Below are 16485 nucleotides of genomic sequence, written 5' to 3' on the forward strand. Positions count from 1 at the left end.
AGGTACCTATGTCCTCTTTCAACGCAGTAACAATATCACTGATGAACAAAAAAAATTAACTAAATTGTAACAGCGATAAAGCTAAAAGTGAACATCTCTTCCATATATGGATCGACGTAGGTATCTTTTTGAGATTGCATTGTTAACACTACTTTCAATAAAAATTAAACAAATTATGTTTATTAATCGACTCTTTAGAAGCATTTTGAGAATGATGATTTCAAATATTTCAGTTGTCCTTCCCCACTCAACAATCTGCTACCTACATTTTAATTCTTTCAATTCTGTATCTGATCAAGCATGAGTTCCGTTTTATTCTGTGAAATCATACTCTTATGTTAAATTTTAAAATATCCTCGGTAGGTATAACAGAATTATATCACTATTAATGTGATTACGTAAATATGAGAATCCTTGAAATAAGTAAACGAAGAAAAAATTATTTAAACGATGTGAACATTACCATTATAGATTTCAACGTGGCATGTCATAATCTCACTTTTTAAGATCGTACACCATCTTGTTAAACAACTGGATGTGCCTAGGCCTACCTTTAGTAGTCCCAGAAACAAAATCCTTCTCCTTCATTAAATGTATATTTACTTAACCAACATGGAATAGAATAATTGTCACCATTTACAACAATCTTAAACTCTGTCAAGTCATGTGTTGGTAAAAGCAACTTTTTATCTACCTGGCTGTATAGTCAGTTAAAATATTCCTACGCGAGCTTAACGAAACTGCATTAACTAATTAATTCTTGAAACGTAGACCGTTTCAATTATTTCTGTCGTAACCAACATTTTATTGATAAAATTCTCGACCCCATGGACTCACCTTTCACGATCTACTGTGTACGTTACCGTACCATATTTTCTGGAAAACAAAGTCAAAAAAGAAGCGTCGCCTGCAGAAAAATTTAAAATTTGGCGCTTACCTCTAGGTCAACTTTTGAGTTGGAGTTGGAAATTCCTACTACCACAAATAAGTACTCTGTTTGTAAACAGGTTTGTATAAGAATCAGTTTGATCATCTTGGCTCAGTGGCGAGTGACTTAGCGCCGAGACTATTTTGAAACGGAGCAGTCCCATTGTGAAGTGCCCAAAGTGTCAAAGTCGCATGAAGAAAACTCCCGAGAAAATCGACAACGTTTGAGGTAGGCGCAGAAAAATTCGTTACCTTGACAGAGGACAGGAAAATACCGTGCAAAACTAGTTTGATGAACATTGTTCAATCCAACGCATTAAAATAATAATAATTATAATTGCTAATTAAGCTGTGCCGTTACTCGTTGCGAGATTCGACCAAAAAAGGCTTTTGTGCGCGCTATTCGTTTCCACGAATCCAATTTTCTTCGAAATCGCTTCCAAATAATGTTTCACTGATAACATTCTGATGAGGTCAAAGCATATCCAATAATTGTTGCGTTCTAACGTGGAACAATATTTACTCTTGGAGATAATAGTCGTTTAAACCGACTCTAGTCGTCCTAATTACTGGGTGATTCCGTAAAATAATTGCCTCCGAACCGGAAACGCTTCTAGAATAAAGAAGTGTTTGCGTGAACATCAATTCCGCTAATGTATGTGTTTTTATCATTTTTTTCTAATTGGCAATTTTGTTTTTCTACACTGGAACTTGTTTTCGTCCAAATTAATAAAATAATTCTGCTGATAATTAAATCACGAGTGATGTAGTTCGCAAAAAACGCATACATCTAAATTCCTGGAAGGTGTGTTCATATGTTGACCGCGAGGAAAAAAGGAAAATCGTTTTTAAAAATTAAGTAATCGCTCAAGGACACCGCTTCCTCGCCTGTTTACCGTCGTTAGACGTTTGACTGTTTTCAGTTCACCATGTTTGCACTGATCTCGCTCCTGGTCCTCACCAGCTCGCTGGCATCCTCTCAGAATCCGTCACCGTGCCCAGAACTCTTCTCGTACGAACCTCGCGGACAAGAGGAAGACCGCTGGTACGGAGTCATACGTCTGCAAAGCCGCGAAGACCTCGACGGTGTTTGGTTGAAGATCACGCTCGACAGGCCGGCCGAGCTTTTAGGGGTACGAAGTCATCAGACACTTTAATAGAGTAAAACAGTCCGAAAAGTAACAGTTCTGGTCCAGACACGCGTTTGAAGTTTCACGGTCTGCTTGACTCATCTCTTTCCAGAACTGGTTCGGGGAGGCTGTATCGAGCGACAACCAAGAGTTCACGGTGAAGAATCCCGGATACAAGCTGGAGGCGGGACCTCCGGTGTCGGTGCGATTTTTCGTCAAATACAACGCCGCCTCCACCGTTCCCAGCGTCAAGAGTGTCAAGCTGAACGGGAAGACGGTCTGCACGGCGAATCGAGAGGAGACGGTGTCGACCACGCCGAGACTCCACATCAGCCAGATCAGACCTAACAGGCCCAACAACAAGCCGACAGGAAGACCCAGCGGCGGCGGCGACGAGGGGGCCTACTTACACAACAGGGAACCGCCGTCGCAGCAGAGGCCTTCCAACAATTACAACAATAACGAAGGCTCCTCGCAGAGGCCTTCCAACAATTACAACAATAACGAAGGCTCTTCGCAGAGGCCCAACAATTACAACAACCAACAGTGAGTACAATGGTGCTTAGCAACGTTCCTTGTCACGGTCACATTTAACCAGAATTTAAGTTTCTCCGTGTTTCGTTATGATTTTATTTTGTACTTGAAAAGCGGCGTTATGTTGCCGAAAATGACGGCAAACGGTGCTTTTCTCGTTGACCACTTAAACCCGAGCTAATCTTTACGAAATTTGTTTTTAGGAGCAGCAACCACGGCGGCAACAGGTGAGTGCTTACCACACTTCTCACACACACAAACACTCATAAAAATTTGCACACATTGTAGACGTCCCTCAGGCAGTAGCCAATCCAATTCCATCAACAATAGTCACAGGTACTCTCAAAAAAAAAAAATCACAGACACTTACGAATTGTTGTAACATATAACAAACATGTCATTTCAGAGAAAGTCAAACAACGCAGAGTTCAGGTACGAATTCCAACGGCTTATCAGCCGAAGAAGAAACGCCACACAACGAATCTGACTTCTTCCCAGGTGACTTCGCCGTGCACAGACCCAGCCAGTCGCGACCGCCGTCGAGACCGTCTTCGGTGAGCAAACGAAACGTGGCTTGCGGTACAGTCGCGATGAAAGCGAGCCCCCTCATATCGTACGGCCAGAACACGACCCAAGGTGCTCGACTGCAAATCGACGAAAACCTTCGTTGTCGCTAAATTTTGTTTTTCTAGGCCAGTGGCCCTGGCACGCTGCCCTTTTCCACGCCCAGGGGCCGCAACTCATGTACACGTGTGGGGCGACTCTGATATCTGAGACTCACATTTTGACCGCAGCCCATTGCGTGGCCAAGCCCCAGACCAGCCGTGCAATAGACACAAAACGTCTAACCGTCTATTTGGGTATTGTATAAATGGTCATTCCACCTCGCACTCAATCGGTCGTTTCAGGTAAATACAGTTTGAAAAAATTCGGACCGGGGACGCAAGACAGAGAAGTATCTGACATTTTCATTCACCCCCAATACAATTATAGTGTTTACTTTAATGATATTGCAGTTTTAAAGTTAAAAAATCCCGTCGACATAACGAATTATGTACGACCGTGCTGTCTGTGGGAGGACGGCGAAGAGATCGAACGCATTCTCGGCAACCTAGGTCTGCACTGATTCGCCTCCACGTACAAAAACTAACAACCCCCTTGCAGGTACCGTGGTCGGGTGGGGCTTCGACGAGAAACGCCAGATCTCTGACACACTGATGCAAGCCCAGATGCCCGTGGTCTCCACAGTAAACTGCATCTATTCGAACCGAGAGTTCTTCTCGCAATTCACCTTCGAGAAGACGTATTGCGCAGGATTCAGGAACGGTAGAACTGCCGATATATTTTTTTTCTAAAAAACAACAATAACAGATGATGCAGGGACAACCGTGTGCAATGGAGATTCAGGTGGCGGGATGGTCTTCCCCAAATCTGGCACCAGCGGACACAATACTGTGTGGCAGATCAGGGGTATTGTCTCTGTGGGAGTGGCGCTTCAAGGACAAGGGGTGTGCGACCCCAGACATTACATCGTTTTCACAGATGTGGCCAAACATTCAGACTGGATCAAACAAGTTATGAAAGAATGAAAACTTCGCTCTCTTTTTCTAATACTCATATTGTGATATTCTTAATTAAATACAATTTTTTCTACAATCAATGAGAATAAACGTATCTACCTTTGAGTATGCGATTCATGAGAATCCTGCGACCCGCCGGCGTCGACATACGCTGTTTCCAACCGTGACGTAGAATGCGTTTCCGTTCGGACGGTCGCGGGAAGTGGCAGCGAATCATAGTTCGAACAGACGTTTCATACATGCCCCCAATCAATGAAGGGACTGCTTGTCTGAAACCGATCACTCATTCAAAACACGAATGTACTGAAATTTAAACACTTACCTCAGCGACAGCAGCATATTCGGCACCAGAACTGTTAACCCAGCCATCATCCCTAAAATCAAAACATAACCTCAATCAGCAAAATTTCGATGACTGAAACCGGAACTGCTGAAAACAATTTAAAGGTTAGTTTTTTCGATTCACGCCAATTATAACTGAACCTTTAGTTTTATCTTTTATCTAATAAATTGACCGAATTTACAGAAAAGCTAGGTTAGGTTTTTCAACTTGTCGTTCCCAACTCGTCGGAATTAGAAAACCACAGCATCCTTTCATTCCTTTCCAATCTGCATTTTACGATTTTTCTTCTTTTCTACAATAATTGAAATACTTACGACGACGAAATTGTTATAACAGAAATTCCAGAAATTGAACTTTAAAGTGGACCATAAATAGTGAGAAATGTAACAGCAAATAGAAACGTATCGATATCAAACGAAGTACGCCAAAATTTTAATAAACATATTATATCAATATGTTAAGCCCTAATGCCTAATGCGCTGCAATTTTTTACGTTTTTTAATATTTCAATTTGAAAAGGAAAATTTTATATTTGTCAAGTTGTACGTCATGAGGTGGCGGCAAATTTAAACAAGATCCACCTTGACCGTAATTGACCTGTGAACATGAATGGGGATTCCTACCTTGTCCTTGACTACAGCACCTACCGAAGACAGCTTAAAGCAAAACGGGTTTCGGAAGACATTACCAATGCCGTGCAAAACGTAGACTGTAATTAGTTAGTTTTAGATATTAAAAATAAATTAGCGTCACCCCGTAATGCGTCACCCTTAGTCGTTTTGTTATGGTGTGTGACACTAAAAACTGGTCCATCCAGTCGAAGTCACAATAGTGTACGAAAATATCGAAAAATATTTCGATCTGAGTTGTGTTTATCGTGTTTTCATTGTACAGCCAAGTGTTGAGTTGAAGAAGTGCGACGATTGACGCTCGATCATGGTAAGTAGGTATGCGATACGTATAAACTTCCGTTTTTTGTCGAATCGCCTTGATATTTAAAAACCGACCAGTTGTTTTGAGTTGCTGGTCGAAAAAACAATTAATGACAATGATAACGGTAAAGAAAAATTTTGCTTTCCATACGGTTCGAGGTTTACTCCGGCTAGTTATTCCATAATCGCTAAAAATATTGCTGTTTATATTCCGGTAAAGGTCACATAAAAAACTGATTATTAAAAAAAATCTTGTAGAATGCCAAGTGATGCGTCGAGAAATTGGAAAACCCCACCTATTAGTCTGGCTACATACGTATTAATAATTTCAGGAATTCGCGATGCAACTCTTGATCGGTTTTCTCCTCCTGGCGAGGGCATATGCCCAGATGGTCTCCCCTTGTCCCAGGTTCTTCAAGTACGAGCCTCGCGGAACGGAGAACGACCGATGGTACGGTACTGTCACCCTTCTGACCGACTCAGATTTGTCCGGAGTGTGGTTGCGTTTAATTTTCGACAGACCCTCCATCCAGCTCGGGGTAAGGATCTCATGTCGTTTTTCCCACCGACCAAGACTTTGTTTGTAGAACTGGTTCGGCGAAGTCGTCACCACTGACAATAAAGAATATCTTGTAAAAAACCGCAACCACAAGCTGACCGCGAACGTGCCGTATAATCTGCGATTTTACTTAAAGTACAATCCGGGTGAGGCGCCCCCAAAACTGACCATGTTTAGACTCAACGCCAAAACGGTCTGTCCTGAAAACGGGGCTACAACCCAAGCGCCAGTCACGACGGGCCAGTTGATCACCAGCAATGTTCTCTCCACCACCGGCAGTTCTTTTCCAAACAACAATAACTACAACAATAATAACAATGGTGGCACTTTGTAAGTTCTTTTTGATCAATGTTACGAGAAAGAATGGTAGCGTAAGTAGGAAATTAGTCGCCCGAAACAGAATTTTCTTCAAGCGCTCTTTAGTAACAACATTTCCTGGATAATATACAACAAACAAGATGTCGTATTATTCACAATTTTGAAGACGATCAAAACTTCAAAATAACAACACCACTAAAGCAAGGTATTTCACACTTGCAACCTTGTTGTTCCAGCGTGAGACCCGGAGGAGCCTTCAACCATCAATTGACAAACTCGGAAGAAGATGATGACTTCTTCCAAGGGGACTTCGCCATCTTCAACAAACCGCGACCTCCGTCCTTCCTTGATGTAGCATGCGGAACCGTCGTGGTAGGTGTCCAGCCTCAGTTTCTTTGTCGTGAAAAATTTCAGTCTTTCAGATGCCACCTCGACCGCTCATTACCCACGGTCAAACCACCCACGAAGGAGAATTCCCCTGGCACGCCGCCCTCTACCACGCCAAAGGAATCGACTTGACCTATATCTGTGGAGCCTCTCTGATCACGCGCCACCATCTTATAACCGTGGCCCATTGCGTGACCAAAAGGAAATCGCAAGAAACCCTAGATCCGGGCAGTTTGGTGGTCTATCTGGGCAAGTACTATCTGAAGAGGTGGTCGAATGTCGGCATTCAAGACAAACACGTGGAAAAGATTACGGTACATCCGAGTTACAACGCTCAGAGTTTCACCAATGATATAGCCATCCTCAAGATGCATACGCCTGTAGAAATAACAAATTACGTGCGTCCGGTCTGTCTGTGGGACGAAGACTTGCAGTTGCAGGCAGTGGTCAGCAAATCAGGTTGGAGGCAGCAACAGAATTGAAGATTTGTCCGTTTTCGACGTATTTGATTTTACCTTTTCAGGCACTGTTGTTGGTTGGGGTTTCGACGAGAACGGTCACGTAACAGAAATATTGACCAAAGCGAAAATGCCGATAGTTTCGCAAGAGACGTGCATTTACTCGTTCCCCGATTTCTATTCCCGATTCACGTCCAGCAAGACGTACTGCGCCGGCTTCAAGAATGGTAAGAACAGCCAAGCGTGCTGTAACATTTAAAAGTCAGATAGTAGGTCGATTCATGCAAACTTCAACTCTCAAATTAGCAACGTTCATTGCTAACGGATGCGATTCAGTTATGTGTTATGATTTTTTTTTTGATATTTGCAACAAGCATACACTTTTTTGGATTATTTGTTGAAGGTACTTCCGTTTGCAACGGTGACTCTGGGGGCGGTATGGTGTTCCCAAAGACTAGTTCCAGTTCGAGCAATCCTGTGTGGCAACTTCGCGGCCTCGTTTCAATAAGCGTGGCGCTCCAGAATCAGCTCAAATGCGATTCTTCGCACTATGTGGTTTTCACCGACGTTGCTAAATATCTCGACTGGATACGAGCTTCTCTCGACTAATGCAAGAGGAGCAGTTTGACAAAACGCTCATCCGTGACTACAGATACATAATTTACATAGATATTATAGATTTTAATGAAGTTTATTGTTTCTTGTATTACTTTGAAGGTAGATGTTTTTATTCAAACTAACAAACACTGTCAAACCCCAGTTATAACTTGGTGTGTTCAGGATTCGGTTCGTTTCTGGAAATAACTGAAATTCGTCTACCCTTCAGCACATTTCTACCCTTAAAATAGCTCCGATCGTTGGCCAAAATTTCATGGGTATAGTCAAATCTTGCGGTGCCGTTCATAATATAAAGCGACCGCCTTTTGAGCAAGACGTCTGCATAAAATGTCTTGTTTTTATCGTGCACCAGTCTCATAACGCTATCAGTTAAGAGACTCAGACCTGCTATGGTATCTCCACAAAACTACAGTCGTCACAGATTACTAATCACCACTACTCCACTATTTTTTTCTTACTCACCCTGACGGCGTCAATGTGAGGCTTGATATATCCGTTCTTGTCCAAATCCAAAATGTGCACGTATTTCAGCTGCGCCACGTGTGGAGGGAACGCAATCTGTCTGACTCTGTCCAAAATTTTTGTGTTTGCCTCATTCCACGTTAACCGTTCCGTCTCGCGATAACCGTGAATAGCCTGTCGACAACAAACTCGTTTAAAATGTTTATTTGTGACGAAATAAACTAACATCGTCCCAGTGGTCGAATTCATATTTTAAATTATTCATGTACGGCTCAATTTCTTGGATTATGCTCATCTCCTCAGATTCTGCCAAGAAATCATTGTGAATTGCCATTGTCGATATTAAAGACCAGCCTAAAGAAGTCTCTTGGCAAAGAGCCTCGCTTAATTGGATGTAATCGGGAAGTTTATTTGCGACTATAAATTAACATAACCTCAAATCGGTATTTTTAAAATACCAAGTGAAAACGTTACCTTTTTCCACTGATTTGCCTTCGGAAAAGTGGCGGTGCTTTGTCAGTTGATATAGTCGCCTCAAAAGCATTCTCGACGAATTCTTTTTAATTTAACTTTCAAGAGTTAAATTTTCGTCAAGATATATAGGTTATATTTTGGCAACATAACCTATGAATTGCTATAAATACCATAATAAAATAAAAATAATTTAGTAATTAAGTTGACACGTTGACAGTGCTGCCATAGTGCTGCGCACTGCGCTAAGCAAGCAGCTGTGTGGTGAAGCTGGTGAAGTGTGCTCCCACAAGGCACAAATCAGCAACCATCAGCAACTCCGCAGAGGCGTGATCAAGATCACAGGGGAAAGAAAATTATAATACACTGATAACAAGTTACCAAACTACTCCCGGAATCTACACCGATTTTTTTAATATTTTGTATTTTTGTAGTTCAGTCCAAAGTATTAAAAAAGGTAATTATATGTTTGTCGTAGGCTAATTATAAATTCAGTCGTTTTATAAAAAGCCCTGTCAGTGTGGATTTTGTAAATGACTAGGCAAATTGTAAAATATAGAATAAATTGAGTATTTTTATAATTCGACCGAAAATTTTAGGCTTGACCCCCGTCGTGTTCGGGTGGCCGCGTCCGTCCTGAGCTTTTTCTTGGCAGGACACTCGAACGGGTTGATGTCCCCACACTTTGAAGAAGAGGGCACTCGTCGCCAATTCGACAGAAGTAGAAGCCACAAACATCAGACAATGTATATTTTACTGATTACTGTTATCGTTTGTTTAACAAAACTTTTCTGTGGAGTGAGATCAAAATGCATGACTAATGTTTCAAAACAGTGAAGGAACACAGCTGGCTTTAAACAAATCATTTAATAGATTTATCAATAGATTTCATTTCGTGTATTACGTATCAGATGCGAGCGAATAAGGCTCCGTTACTACAAAACCGCTTAATTTTTTCAAGATTAACTGTTATGTCACTGTTTTTTTAAATAGAAACATATATTTATATATAATGATGTGTAACACCTTGAGTTTTGTGCAATAAAAATTCAAGAAAATAAATAAAGAGTTTTTTTACGTTACGATATTTTAATAAATTTGAAAAAATAGTACTTATATTACATACCCAGGAGGAAAGTGTTCCATTCCTGTCGAGAGAACAGTAGTTTACCGAGAGGCTTGCCCTCGAGGTGAACTAGTTCTTGAGACACAGAAATGGACTTTCGCAGAGGTTTGTATACCTACTACTTTATTCACAATCAATCATTTAATAAAACAAGCAACATTATAATAATAAAAAACCGACCTCCATAATATTATCGTTTATTTCGGCAATAGTAGTTTATTTAACTGACGAGTAAGGGAAAATTAACAATTTTTCAAATTTGGGGAATTTTGTCGTGGTTGGCAACAAATATCATTGTTTTTTGGAAGATTCAAATGGGGCCATTCGACAACACGAATAAATGCATAATAGTTCGCGGTGAAAGTAATTTTCACCAAGATGTTGTCGACAGCAATTTACCAGGGATTAGTTTAACTGGCCAAGACACGTTTAATGTTTGCAACAATTGTATATTCCACGGAAAAAACAACTTAAATGAAAATTCGTTTTGTTTTGACGTTTATTCTGACATTTCATTTTCGTCATGCCAACCTTGAAAAAATAAATTGCACTAATCTGTTTCGATAGGCAAATTTCTATTTTTGTTCGACACTGTCAGAATTTGAGAATTTTCTCCTATGAGAACGGATTTTTATAAATGTCACCACTTGTCAAAACGAAACGTCAAGCTAATTTTAAAGATTTTAAGCGATTTGGAGCCTTAAAGGGGCTCGTCGAACAAAAAAACCTTGTATTCAACTCGTTCGCGTGTCAATTGGGCTTTTTTAACAGTCGTGGGCCTTTAAAACGCGAGTGAAAAACGCAAAATGCGTGCCGTAATATCTTTCATATAGACCCAAAGTCGAAAAACTATTAAAATTCCGATATTTGAAAAAAATTCGTATGAACTTAACGTATTGCTTTGGAAACGGACGTCTCTCATATGAGCACGGGTGTAAAATTTTACATGTAATATATTTTTATTATATTTGTATTATATATTTTATAAAACTTAAATTTTAATAGCATGTAGTCTCTCACAATATGTAATAACTAGGTAAAAATAATGTAACCTACCGCGTACAACCTTTAACAGTTATTTTAACGGGCGTCACAAACATGATAGTGCTATCGTAACAGTTAAAAAAAAATAATAGAAGAACAAAGCGAACACAAGTACAGTACGGGAAATTAGATGCAAGTAGCTTGATGGCGAAGGAGTTGCGAAGCCGGTATCATGTCTGAGCAAAATTCACAGGGCAATTCCACTTCGGGAGAACTGGGTTGTGGTGCTACGAAATAGTCATCGGTTTCCGGTGAGGCTCTCCTCCTCGGGTTGAACCTGGCCAAGTCGGGCCTGCAACCTGTCTCGTGTTGGATTAGGTCTTCGTGTGGAATCGGGATGTTGCAGAATTCACAAGGAATCGTCAGTTCCGTCGGAGGATTTCGTCTCCTGGGAGGTAGCGGCGCCGGACCTGTTTAAAAAACAAAGTAGAACACGCCTCACTTTTGCTGGCGCTCTGCCTAATTGCGATTCTTTAACCTTGTCATTTTTATTAGCCAAGCACAAACCGAAGCTCAAGGTTTTTCGGTTAAAACTGTTCTGGGTCATCCTCCGTGAACCGGTCGGTAAGAAAATGAAAAATCCCGTCTGTTCGACGGAGAGTGACCCCGAGGTGGGCGCGCGTCATGCAATTATCTCACAGCGGACCTTTATTGTGATTGAAGTGATTTCGTGGAACGGCTCCGTTATGTCTTAAAGGTACGGTGATGCTGGCCGAGTCGTGCAATAAGTTACGAATATATTCCGTCTTGCCTGAGAAAGTCCGACGTTTAATCTCAATCAAAATTAACCCAGGGGGTGATACTTACAGTCCAATCGTCGAGAAATCTCTTTGTAGCTTTCACCTTTTTCTTTGGGAACGGTCGGAGGAGGGCTGTAAGTGGAAGGGAACGAGTAGACGGTAGAGTCGAAACCTGAAAAGGATCTCAACGGGGCAGGTCTCGGACGCTGGATCGGAGAGGATTCCGTGGCGCTTCTCTGAGTGGAAGAATCCCACGACGCTCGAGGACCCGGTTCTGGCAAAATGGAAAAGAATTTATTCGACAATTGCATCAAGAAAAATTGTTCGTGTTGAAAACAGGAAGCAAATCCAACTTTATAAATAGCCATTAGGTACTATTTAACTTTTTTTATAGTGATTTATTTTTGCATCAAAAGTGCTTTGACCCGCCTAAACATCGATTCTAGTAGAACGAGAATAGTATTTGAACACTTACACAGACCTCCAAAAAACTGTAATTCTAGTAGAAAATTGTTCGTTAATTCTTTTATTATCGCTTTGTACGTTTTATGCTGATACGATAATTTTAAACATATACATAGATTTCGAGAAACACATCTCGCAATAATGTTGACCCGATAATTATCGAAAATTATCAAGAATGAGTCACTGCGAGAGAAAATAAAACTGGAAGAGGCACATCACAATCAATCATTTACAGCATTAATTTAATATAAATTTGACATTTCATTTTGACCTAATAAATTTGACGTTTCATTTTGACATACACTTTTTCGATAATAATATAACAATACCTTGTTTTTTAATCGGACAATTTAATTCATACACTAAAAATCCCATAAGCAGCGGTGTTTTTGTCATTATGACTGCGAAAAAAGTTTGCCCTAACTTTTTCGGCGACAAAACGGAACCTAACGTTTGAAAACGTCTGATTCTAGTAGGTCTGCATCATAGTGATTTATGTATTCATTAAATTGTCTTACCGAATTACACTCAAGCTTTTTTTTTGGGTCAAAGTAAACTTGACATTTATAATTCGAGTTTTGTTGTCTGGCAATTAAACTCAAAAAACTGCCAGAAAAAATTACTCGTCCTACGGACTCGTAATTTTTTCAGAGGCACTTTTTTTCGTTAAATTGCCAGGCAACAAAATTCTCATTGAAATGTCAAGTTTACTTCGACAAAAAAAGCTCTCGTGTAATTATTTATAAGTTATAAATTTTTTTATTTCACAAAAACTTTTTGGTGCTACTGATAATTTACGAATTTGATTTGGACATTTTTCCTCTGATTAGAGCCCGACAGCGTAGCTGGAGGGCTTTATCTTTGAAGAAAAATGTCCAATTCAACGAGTAAATTTATCAAACACAAAAAGTTTGAGTAGATAAATTAAAAAATTTATTCGATCGAAAAAAACGAGGTCGAGTTATATTTGTTGAAATTATTTCCAGACCAGAAAAAAAACAACAAACAACGACAATATCTTACTACATATTTATCGACGAAGAAGTTATTTTCATTAAATTATAAAATGAACTGTCAAATGTGATAAGAGGAAAGAAAAATTGTAATTACTGATAAGAGGAAGCGAATTTTTATCCGAGATAAAAAGTCAAATTCTCATTGAACCATTGTCTGTGCTGCTATAGTGATGGAAATAATCGCAAAAAACTCTGCTCGGTGTTTTTTCACTATAAAATCAATTTGATTGGTCCAGATTTGAAAAATGCTGCAATTTGATTGGTTAAAAAATTTCGAGTTGGATTGTCATCCAAAATTTTGACAATTTTGAGAATTTAATTGCGAACCGAACAATTTTTTGCAGTAATTTTCATCTAATATTTGATCATTTTATCAATTTATTGTTTACGATATGATAAGATATGTGACAGTTGAAGAGACTAATCTAATCTTGGACATAATTCCACAATCCTCAGACAAACTAATCGAGCTTTCCTCACGACAAACTTTACTGAATAATAGGTAGAGCTGCAGACCGTGTTATGGGGCGCAATAGTATATTATATACCAAGGTGGAGAAGTTCATGATTATAGCCAGAGCGCCAAGATTAGAGCCCGAGGCGCGCCGAGGGTTGTAAGGCGCGAAGGCTATAAGGGACTTCTCCATCGTGGTTTATATACTATTTTTTTCACTACTAGATACGTTAAAACCCTTTCTGCTAATAATTATTAATCAAATTATTTTGTCAGATGCGACGGGTCCGAGTTGTCATTTCTTGACAGTTGGTATGAAAATCGTCTACGTTAACCAATGAAATAGACGACAATCTTTCGTTGCTAGGTGACGGTTGTTCCATTATTCACCACTGGTTAATAATGAAAAATTATTTACCTGTCACTGGGCCAACGTAGAAAAACGAAACTTCTCAGTGTTCTATGACAACCGATAACGCTAGACTTTATTACTAGTAGTGAAAAAAGTAGTTTTACCTTGTGTCTCTTATATTATTATTATTTAACGTAAACTAGATAATAACGAAACGTCACATTTTGATAGTACCAATATTTTGACAGCTCCATTTTAATTCCTAACAAAAGAATTTTGTTCATCTTTGTTTGCACTGACCAATCAACGTACAGCGTTTGGGCGGCAAGTTTAAATAATCTGCAAAACTTACCATCCTTCAGTTTCAAAAAGCCATGATTGGAATCCATGTGGATTTGTTTATACTTGAACATAACTAACTCTCCACACTCCAAACATTTATCCGTGCGTGTGCCGCAGTAATTCTCGTGCTCCTCCAGCTCCAATTTGGGGAGCTCCAAGTCGCAGAACTTGCAGGCGAGCAGATTCGACTTCGGTTTTTCGGATTGTTTCTGTTGCAGAGCTTCTGTGGCGACTTTTTGGCTCTGGAGCGAGTAACCCGTGTCCACCAGCCTGTCGTACTTCTGCATCTGTCGCTCCTTCCTCGCCGCCACCTTCTTGTTCTCGATCGCCTTTCGATCCTGGTAGTACTGACTCCGTTCCAGGTTAACGGGAGGCGGCTCCGACTTCTTCGTCTTCGGCTTGACAGCCACGCAGGACTTCTTGTGGGCCTCGAACTGGTTCTTCGGGATGGGTTCTCTGCAGACGTGACAGAGGGTGATGTTGCGGGCGCAGTGCGCCGTGTGCATCACGTAGTTGTGTTGGGGTATTTCCTTTTTGCTAGGGAGGAAAGCGTCAGCAGTGGGGTCGAAGGGAGGAAAAAGCTTACCAGTTGCCGCATATTTCGTGCTCGATGTCGCCATTCATGGTCGACGAATTCGCTAGGATTTTGCGATGTGAATGCACCGAGAGGAAAGCCGCTCGCAAAGGCTGCCGTAAGAACTATTTTTAGGAGCCACCGAGTCCCCCAATGACTCTACTGTTCTAAATTTATCAGCCAAGGTATTTTTCTGTAGGGTCAGTCGAAACTCGCTTCCATAAAACCGATTTTTCAGTTTCCGTCTAATTATAAACCCGCTGACGATGTCGCGATATCTTGTTCTTTCACACGCTCATTTAGCCACAAAGGACACAGGTTTTTTATGTCACGTCTTGATTATATCAATTTAATTTTAAACTAACGTGAATAGAACACTTCGATCAGGTACCTATCTCGCTATTCAACACCACTCCAACACCTCCACAATGACGAGTTTACTGCGTCGATCCACACCAAATACAGTGGTATTTCCCCCAATTACGTTTTGCGCTGTTGCCACTATTACTTTCGTAATCGTACTTGATGCGATATTTGCAGAGCGGATTCGAATTATATATATGCGCTTGCATGACAAAATGGTCAACATTCAGGACTTTATGTCGCGTCTTTGTCCAACGAGATATTAAAATGTATTGCATAAAGTCCGGTCTATGAAGGAATAATCTTATTGGGTCTCGCTTTTATCAGCAGAAACAGCTGCTACAGTGAAACAATTTGTTTTACTGCAATCTAGCGAGTCTACAGAAATATTCGTACTCTGCAAATAGTGGAAATACAGTAAAATGATTCAACAACCGTTCAGATTTTGTTAGACTTGGAAATACGAATAAGATAAAATATCATTAAACGACTAAATAGTCTGCAATGTAATGTCGATGGTTAAGTTATGACTAATTAGGTGCAGCCGATTACAAAAAATCTAATAGATACTCTAATAGAAAACTTCTACAAAAGAAAAAATGTACCTAATAATGTATGTCTTTTATTGTCCAATTATTCGTTGTTTCAAAAATTGAGACTTTCTTATCTCATATCTTATCAAAAGCAATGACATACAAATGAGTAAGTGTTTCTATTTCAACCATACAACAATAACAAATTGAAACAAATACGCTTGTCTGCGAAACAGTGTGCGGAAATATGATCAAGAACGATCTATTATACATAATTATCTATTTACCGTGAGATCATTTAAATTTTTAATTAAAGTTGGCTATGACTTTAAAATTAGATTGGCAACACCATTGACATCTTGATTTGGTTTGTCAAAGTGGCGCTTCAAAATTCAATAAAGAATATGAAACTGCGAGTTAACAGTTTTATCAAACACCTGGCTTGGATACAACAGTTCATTCGCCGTTTCATATTTTGTATTGAATTTTAAAGCGTCATAAATCAAGGTGTTAGCGGTGTTGCCAATATGATTTTAAAGTCATAACCTCCTTTAATTATGAATTTAAATGATCTCACAGTAATATGTAGTATTATTACCTAAACTAGATAATTGAAAGGAGTAAAAGATATCAATATAAGAGCCGATGAAATGATTTATCTATCTATGCATCGTTAGTAAGTACGCTTTTGCTAAGTATCGTGCCTTCAAATTAATTCGGAATTAAAGTGTGGTCGCTGAACAGATGGAGTACCTAA

At 39.9% G+C, this 16485-nt stretch overlaps 5 protein-coding genes across 13 annotated transcripts; 2 read left to right on the forward strand and 3 right to left on the reverse strand.

Moving 5' to 3' along the window:
- Positions 1-960: 960 nt before the first annotated feature.
- LOC138129230 (serine protease gd-like) lies at positions 961-4276 on the forward strand. Of its 5 annotated transcripts, XM_069045502.1 has the most exons (11): positions 961-1156; positions 1851-2060; positions 2170-2603; positions 2795-2818; positions 2880-2927; positions 2998-3023; positions 3090-3227; positions 3284-3451; positions 3500-3706; positions 3756-3917; positions 3963-4276. In XM_069045502.1, exons 2-11 carry the CDS (start codon positions 1857-1859, stop codon positions 4178-4180), a joined length of 1629 nt encoding a protein of 542 aa, XP_068901603.1. In that variant the 5' UTR covers positions 961-1156; positions 1851-1856; the 3' UTR covers positions 4181-4276. The 5 variants fall into 5 exon arrangements, with proteins under 5 accessions (XP_068901603.1, XP_068901599.1, XP_068901602.1 ...); XM_069045498.1 differs by having other exon boundaries at positions 2998-3227; XM_069045501.1 differs by having other exon boundaries at positions 967-1156; positions 2998-3227; positions 3972-4276.
- mRpL34 (mitochondrial ribosomal protein L34) lies at positions 4192-5279 on the reverse strand. Of its 2 annotated transcripts, none has more exons than XM_069045534.1 (3): positions 5138-5279; positions 4494-4545; positions 4192-4440 (listed from the first exon to the last, which is right to left on the reverse strand). In XM_069045534.1, exons 2-3 carry the CDS (start codon positions 4541-4543, stop codon positions 4248-4250), a joined length of 243 nt encoding a protein of 80 aa, XP_068901635.1. In that variant the 5' UTR covers positions 4544-4545; positions 5138-5279; the 3' UTR covers positions 4192-4247. The 2 variants fall into 2 exon arrangements, with proteins under 2 accessions (XP_068901635.1, XP_068901634.1); XM_069045533.1 differs by lacking the exon at positions 5138-5279 and adding an exon at positions 4829-4968.
- Positions 5280-5310: 31 nt separating this feature from the next.
- LOC138129233 (chymotrypsin-C-like) lies at positions 5311-7884 on the forward strand. Of its 2 annotated transcripts, none has more exons than XM_069045506.1 (7): positions 5311-5453; positions 5779-5985; positions 6034-6335; positions 6560-6695; positions 6746-7169; positions 7234-7395; positions 7572-7884. In XM_069045506.1, the coding sequence occupies exons 1-7, from the start codon at positions 5451-5453 to the stop codon at positions 7775-7777; spliced, it is 1440 nt and encodes a 479-aa protein (XP_068901607.1). In that variant the 5' UTR covers positions 5311-5450; the 3' UTR covers positions 7778-7884. The 2 variants fall into 2 exon arrangements, with proteins under 2 accessions (XP_068901607.1, XP_068901606.1); XM_069045505.1 differs by lacking the exon at positions 5311-5453 and adding an exon at positions 5511-5571.
- Positions 5917-9750, reverse strand: LOC138129242 (alpha-ketoglutarate-dependent dioxygenase alkB homolog 7, mitochondrial). 2 transcript variants are annotated; one of them, XM_069045527.1, is made up of 4 exons: positions 8723-9750; positions 8475-8665; positions 8249-8422; positions 5917-6058 (listed from the first exon to the last, which is right to left on the reverse strand). In XM_069045527.1, exons 1-4 carry the CDS (start codon positions 8790-8792, stop codon positions 6053-6055), a joined length of 441 nt encoding a protein of 146 aa, XP_068901628.1. In that variant the 5' UTR covers positions 8793-9750; the 3' UTR covers positions 5917-6052. The 2 variants fall into 2 exon arrangements, with proteins under 2 accessions (XP_068901628.1, XP_068901627.1); XM_069045526.1 differs by lacking the exon at positions 5917-6058 and adding an exon at positions 7841-8192 and having other exon boundaries at positions 8723-9748.
- A 1049-nt stretch (positions 9751-10799) lies between these two features.
- LOC138129239 (TRAF-type zinc finger domain-containing protein 1-like) lies at positions 10800-15298 on the reverse strand. 2 transcript variants are annotated; one of them, XM_069045522.1, is made up of 5 exons: positions 14845-15298; positions 14269-14795; positions 11697-11903; positions 11536-11640; positions 10800-11299 (listed from the first exon to the last, which is right to left on the reverse strand). In XM_069045522.1, exons 1-5 carry the CDS (start codon positions 14880-14882, stop codon positions 11016-11018), a joined length of 1161 nt encoding a protein of 386 aa, XP_068901623.1. In that variant the 5' UTR covers positions 14883-15298; the 3' UTR covers positions 10800-11015. The 2 variants fall into 2 exon arrangements, with proteins under 2 accessions (XP_068901623.1, XP_068901624.1); XM_069045523.1 differs by lacking the exon at positions 11536-11640 and having other exon boundaries at positions 14845-15296.
- Positions 15299-16485: the final 1187 nt, after the last annotated feature.

This window comes from Tenebrio molitor, chromosome 4 (assembly GCF_963966145.1).
Source record: "Tenebrio molitor chromosome 4, icTenMoli1.1, whole genome shotgun sequence".
Taxonomy (NCBI): Eukaryota; Metazoa; Arthropoda; class Insecta; order Coleoptera; family Tenebrionidae; genus Tenebrio; species Tenebrio molitor.